At 47.5% G+C, this 6,844-nt stretch overlaps 1 protein-coding gene across 1 annotated transcript; it reads left to right on the forward strand.

Moving 5' to 3' along the window:
- Positions 1 to 951: 951 nt before the first annotated feature.
- Positions 952 to 6,187, forward strand: LOC125518270 (beta-glucuronosyltransferase GlcAT14A-like). Its single transcript, XM_048683167.2, has 4 exons — positions 952 to 1,947; positions 2,665 to 2,740; positions 2,818 to 2,933; positions 5,166 to 6,187. Exons 1-4 carry the CDS (start codon positions 1,338 to 1,340, stop codon positions 5,678 to 5,680), a joined length of 1,317 nt encoding a protein of 438 aa, XP_048539124.1. The 5' UTR covers positions 952 to 1,337; the 3' UTR covers positions 5,681 to 6,187.
- Positions 6,188 to 6,844: the final 657 nt, after the last annotated feature.

Consider the following 6,844-nt stretch of genomic DNA (forward strand, 5'->3'; position numbering starts at 1 on the left):
ATTCCAAACCCAGCCCCTCACTCCACTTGGCTCCTCAAGCTGACCAGACGGACAGTCCGGACAATGCTTGGTCATAAAAACATGACCTAGTCGGGTAAGAGTGTGTGCGCCGGTGGATCCGGAGGACGTACTCCCTCACGACAGCGAAGACTGACACATGGCTGCTCCGCCGCAAAAATGACAAAGCGTCTCGCCTCGCCAAGGCGAAGGCGACCCAACTGGCCAAGGAGCAGGACCGCGCAGTCCAGAGGATGTCGGTTAACAAATCTCCTCCTCCGACTCGGGCCTCATTGACGGCTCCAGCTCTAACGACAACGCCACTCCAGCTGCTGAAGGATGAGGGTTGGCGAGGAAATGATGATTTCCTCCTCCCTTCTCCGTCTCTCTGTTTTATCTATTCCTTTTTACGTTTGAGTATTGTCTGACGATGAAAACTTATTCTTTTGGTTGTCCGATTACTGCAGCGATGTGAATTACGATTCGAATTATGTTTGTTTGTTCCTTGTTTGTTGATCTACATAGGTTTATTGTCTACGTTGCATAAATTGCATAGATATAAATGTTTGAGTATGAGGGAGACGGCTACAGAGACAAACAAAATGAGGCATGACCGGTCACGGGTCATGATGAATGTGCCGAACGCATACGCGGGTGTTTGAGGGGCTGGATTAGCTACTCGCGGTTGTAGATGCTCTGATCCTCACGTCTATATTTAGAAGTCGGAAGAAAAAGTAACTGACATCTGACAGCATAGTTTTTAAGCTGGCTTAGGATGGAGTACAAACAAATCAAACATCGAAAGTTCATCCCAGATGAGGGCATCTCGCACCCCGTTGGGCACCGAAATTCCAAACCCAGCCCCTCACTCCACTGATCCACCGGGCGGTGCGCATTGGCCAACCCGACTCGAGTCAGCTCGTCCGTCCCACCGTCAGCAGGCACGCACGCACCAACCGGAGGGCTGCACGGCTTCCCCCGTAGATTTTTGCGCTTAATTCCGCGCGACCTCCTCCGGCCTCCTCGTCTCGTGACCCGCCCCTGCCGCCCCTGGAGAGAGGGAGGAGAGAGGAGAGGAGAGGGGAGCGAGCGAGCGGTAGTCTCACCACCACCAGCACCACCCCCACCCCACCCCACCCCACCCCCCACGACACGCCACAACACCAACACCAACCGTCGCCGGCCACATTTAATCCCGCACCACCACCGCCGCCGCGCGCCCCGGCGACTGATCCCCACGGACGCAGCGCGATCCCGCCGGACGCCAGGCCGGACGAGGAGGAGGAGGGGGCGGACAGGTGGACACGCAGATTGAGAAGGGGGACGGGGCGGGCATCGCGATGATGGAGACCAAGCCGCCGTCGCCGGGGAGCGGGGGCGGATCGGCGCCGGGGGTGCACCACCACAGGCGGTGGGCGGCGCCGCTGCTGGCGTCCGTGCTGCTCTCATCGCTCCTCATCTCGGCCTCCCTCTTCTTCTCCTCGTCGCGGGCGCTGCTCCTCTCCTTCTCCCCGCTCCCCTCCGCGGCCCCCGGGGAGCCGCTCTTCGTCGAGGCCAAGCTGCGGCAGCAGCAGCAGGAGGCGCGCGCCCGCCCGCACCGCGCCGTGCCCAGGATCGCCTACCTCGTGTCCGGCTCCGCCGGGGACGGGGTCGCGCTGCGCCGGACGCTCAGGGCGCTCTACCACCCGGCCAACCGCTACGTCCTGCACCTCGACCTCGAGGCGCCCGCCGCCGAGCGCGCCGAGCTGGCCGCCGCCGTGCGCGCAGACCCCGTCTACTCCCGCTTCCGCAACGTCAAGGTCGTCACGCGCGCCAACCTCGTCACCTACCGGGGCCCGACCATGGTGGCCAACACGCTGCACGCCGCCGCCATCCTCCTGCGCGACGGCGGCGACTGGGACTGGTTCATCAACCTCTCCGCCTCCGACTACCCCCTCGTCTCGCAGGACGGTAAGCGCAGGCAGATGCGATCTGCAGCCCCACCTCAATTCCGCGATTGGATCGCACCAACGCGCCACCTCCGATCCGAATTTCGCGGTTCCACGGCCGATCTCTGCTCGCCCTCGCGCCGATTCCGGCGAGATCGAATCCATGCCGCGGTCACTGGAGGCCACTATAGGACTCCAATTTTCAAACTGGACGCCGGTGGTTATGTCGAACTGTCGGGGAAAAAGACGCGATTTTTATACGCTTATTAATTGAAGTGCCTTGTCTAGGTTAATTTATGCACAGTTGCTTCCACTGCTTTGGGGATTTTGTTGGATTTGATCGCCTCTGTCCGTTCTAGGTGGTATATGGGGGAGTAAGCCACATATTTGGGCGTTTCTTTCTTTATATGGATGCTTCTGCTGGTCTCTCCTCCTCAACCCAATCTTGCCCCACCTTTCCTGTGTCGATCTACTCCTGTATTGGATTGTTCTGGATTGTTCTACTTGTTCATGGGAATAAAGTGGGTCGTTCCAAATTCGGTATCTGCCCTGTGCTCATCTTCCTTTCTGCAGTGGTGCCAGCTTAGATGCTATGCCTACCACCCCACTTGGATTTAATTATTAGGATTTGTCTTTAATTTATTAGGATTTGTCTTTGAGGAAGCAGATAGTAGGACTTTATATAGGATTAACATAGCACAGCTCCCTGTTTATCTGACTTCTCTTGCATTATTTGCAGATCTGTTGTATGTGCTCTCTGGCCTGCCAAGGGAGCTTAACTTCATCGAGCATACCAGTGACATCGGATGGAAGGAGTAAGCATCGAATTTTGCTCAAAGTGCTGTTATTTGTTCACATACAAGTTGGGCGCTGGCTAAATGTCTCTGTGCAGGTATCAGAGGGCAAAGCCCGTGATCGTCGACCCAGGCCTATATAGCCTGCAGAAGTCCGATGTTTTCTGGATCACAGAGAAAAGAAGTGTGCCGACCGCATTCAAGCTCTTCACTGGTAAATGCCTCCTCCTTAGTGGCTAACGCAATGTGTGAGCTATATTGTTTGTGTTATTCGTTTTTCTGCACTTGCGCCATCTCGTGTATTTTTCTCATTTTAGTTGCTAAACCATGCATTTACATTCTTGTGTCATTTACATTTAATTATTATTTCTTAGTGAAATTATGTTCGACTCCCTCCGTCCAAAATAAGTGTCGCTGAATTTGGGACGGAGGGAGTACTATTACTCAGACCTCATCCTATTGCTGCTTACTGAATATGCTTGAGAGGCTTGCATAAGGAACACTTCTGTTTTACATCTTTGTGTTAAAGGCTTACTCTTTTTGGTAAGCACGAGCCATGATATCAGCTCTTATATGATAGTGTTCTCATGTTTTACTAGTTCAGTGGTTAAAACATTTAGTGCCCACTTGAAACCTAGTTTTACTAGTGTAATGTTCCATCATTTAATGCTAATTATCACTAGTACCTAGTAGTATTTCTGGAAACTTGCATTAATAAATACGAGTATATTCTTGTCACTTCCTATATCACCAGAATCTCTCATTATTGAGTGTCAAGAAATGATTAGTAATTGCTCCCTCCGTCCCATAGTGTAAGACTAGCCACAATGGGGAGTAACTTAGACTAGTAACATGCATATGTTACTAGTCTATGTTACTACCTCTATAGTCGGGAGTAACATATGTATGGTGTCATGCAACACTTCATTTATTAGGTTATAAACTCATCTTGCCTTGATATGTGTGATGTTACTCATACTACTAGTAACTAGCTATGTTACCACATGTCTCTCTTTCTTCATTAATTGTTTGCCACATCATCTATTTTATCTAGATATGTGTGATGTTACCACCTATGTTACTCCCACTGTGGGTAGTCTAAGACGTTTTTTGACACTACTAGTGAGTGTCAAAAAACGTCTTACATTATGGGACGGAGGGATTAGTTTGGAAGCAGATGGTACATCATAGTGTGCGCACTTTATTCCCTACATCCAGAAAGTGGTAATATCCTTAGAAGATATCACTTGAGGTGGCGCTGATAGCTTTCATTGTAGTTCTTCAAGTGTGCCGCACAATGCTGTTATGTAGTTCCCCAGGCATAAAAAGTCTGCTTTTAAGGGTACTACATTTAGAATATCTAGGCCGGTGTTATGTTTTTGCTCCGCTGATGTCTTTAGAGGGACTTTCCCCTCTATAGAGACAGAGTAACTTTGGACCAAAGATGGCACAAGTAATAGCTATCTTGATTCCTTTTAAGTAAGCACCATCATGAACCAATTGATCATTCTAGAACATTATTTTTTGTTTAGTAACCTGATTCAATGGGAATTCTATTTCTACAAGTTGAGTTTATCTAAACATTTATATCATGCATCAAAACTATATACTGCGCTTGGTGTTGATTGATAGCACTGCAATCATCAATTGTTGTGAACCTAGAGTCACAACAGAATAACTACGTGCTCAAGAAAGCCACGTGCCATGGCTGAGGAGATTAGCTGATTAGATACATATGAAATGAGAGAATATGTTGGTTCTTCTTTGCTTGAATCATTATCAAATGCATGCCATCCATACTGTGAATGTTTGGCCTTTGGGCTTAAGGCCTTTCCCAACACAATACAATTCCTGACAGATATGCTGATCCAATACTCTTCCGTAAAATAGCTCTTTCTCTGTTTGGACTCCCTGCTGCTAGTCCTGGTCATTGGTCAGACTCTTCCCCCTCTCACCCCCTGCCGTGGCTGTGTTAGAATGGCACTCTCAGTCCTCGTCTCCCTACCTTTGCCTCCATCACCTTGGACAGTTATCATCCTGCATTGGCAATAACATATTCCCATTGCACAACTGATGTTGCTATTGTGGCATGGCAATCCCCATTTCGCAAGTCATTGCTTAAAAAGTGACTAAAATTGTGTTTGCCCATACCATGATACGCTCTCAGTAAGTCTTACCACTGTTATTAAATTACCTTGTACATGATAATTAGGCATCAGCTTTACATACTGCTCTTTATTTATGTAATCGTCCTTGCATTTTAGTTTGTAGTACCTCTGGTAGATCAGACTACAGCTAATTGAAGCATCCCTGTATCGCACCACTACTAGTTAGTTCTTGCGCAATTCTGTTGTATTACATGTGGTATTCATAATTCTTTATTTTTCCCTCCACTTTGTACTTGTGGAATGTTAATACATGTTTTGCTCCATTTATCATATTTCAGGCTCTGCATGGATGATGCTTACTCATCGGTTTATTGAATACTGCATATGGGGATGGGACAATCTTCCAAGGACAGTCCTGATGTATTATGCCAATTTTCTCTCTTCTCCGGAGGGTTACTTCCACACAGTCATCTGCAATGTCCCAGAGTTCCGCAACACCACAGTCAACCATGACCTGCATTTCATTTCCTGGGATAACCCACCAAAGCAGCATCCTCATTACCTCACCCTCAATGACTTTGACGGTATGCTTAGCAGCAATGCTCCCTTTGCAAGGAAGTTTGGAAGAGAAGACCCTGTCCTAGACAAGATTGATCAGGAAATACTGGGCCGTCAACCCGATGGATTCGTGCCCGGTGGATGGTTGGATCTGTTGAATACAACAGTGAAAGGGAAACAGTTCAGCGTCGAGCGTGTACAAGATCTCCGCCCGGGGCCTGGTGCGGACAGGATAAAGAAACTCGTCACAGGCCTGCTCACCGAGGAAGGCTTCGATGACAAGCATTGCGTATAAAAACTTGATGGTTCGAGGGTAGGTTCCTTTTGTCAAAATCTGAGCGGTTGAGCCACTAGCTAGTCATTCTACTAGCTGAAGAAACGGCACACAGTGTCGACAGTCCGCACGGATGGAGTGATCTGATAGGTGTTCCTTATAGACAACCACTTCTGAGTTGAGTTACCGTACAGCAGGATTCCACGACCGCCGTAGCAGGCAGAGATTATACACCACTAATAGCTCATTAGGTTATGTTAGAAGAATATATCATATTAATAATATTGGAATTTTCCGGTCTCTCAGCGCTGCGGGCTGTTGTCCAAGGTGGTCCATTCTTCTTGTAGAAACCGTTTGGGCTCGATCTACCTTAGGAAGGAGCCTACAAGTGCATGAGATTTCGTTGTATTAATTGTGGATTCCTCCAGGCAAACTGCTACGTTTTGGTTGCGTACATGTATTCTTTGATTATTTTTCTTTCTCCCACGGCTGAGTATACAAAATTATCTTATGCACTGTTTCTTCTTATTCTTTCTTTGGTAAAGATGCATACTCCAAAATATTTGTCGTGATTTTAGTTCAAATGTGATATGTGCTGTTGACAACTGGAATATCTGATGTTTGCATTGCTGTATCTGTTGACAACTGGAATATCTGATGTTTGCATTGCTGTATGAAACACCTCCTGGGTGTGAATTAACAGACCTTATGTGTGCAGGAATGCATCGTCAGTTTCACACCTTTTATTCGCTGACGATTCTCTGATTCTCATGAGGGCAGATATGTTAAATGCTACTTCCTTACAGCGAGTGTTGGAGACTTATTCTGTCAACTTATTGTGTCAACTTGGGACAGTTTGTAAGTGTTGGTAAATCAAGCATATTTTTTAGTCCAAATACTCTGATGCAAACTAGAGATGAGATGTGCCAGGAATTAAACATTATCAACCAAGCTCTCTCAGATAAGTATCTTGGATTACCTGCAATGGTGGGAACAGATAGAAGCTATAGCTTCGAATACTTTTGTGAAAAAAAATCAAGAAGCTTCTGAAGAGGTGGATGGAAAAGCAACTGTCAACGGGAGGGAAATAAATTTTGTTAAAGGCAGTGGCTCAATCCATTCATGTGTTCGCTATGTCAGTTTTTTGTATACCTAAGGGAGTTTGCAAGGATATCACAAATGTAA

This window comes from Triticum urartu, chromosome 7A, assembly GCF_056163025.1.
Source record: "Triticum urartu cultivar PI428250 chromosome 7A, HENAU_Tu73, whole genome shotgun sequence".
NCBI lineage: Eukaryota > Viridiplantae > Streptophyta > Magnoliopsida > Poales > Poaceae > Triticum > Triticum urartu.

Excerpts from the sequence above, each read along its gene's own strand:
- LOC125518270 (XM_048683167.2), top strand. The coding sequence starts at position 1,338 with ATGATGGAGACCAAGCCGCCGTCGCCGGGGAGCGGGGGCGGATCGGCG. Across the intron at positions 2,741-2,817 it reads AGTGACATCGGATGGAAGGA|GTATCAGAGGGCAAAGCCCG; the intron begins GTAAGCATCGAA and ends GTCTCTGTGCAG. Across the intron at positions 2,934-5,165 it reads CGCATTCAAGCTCTTCACTG|GCTCTGCATGGATGATGCTT; the intron begins GTAAATGCCTCC and ends ATCATATTTCAG.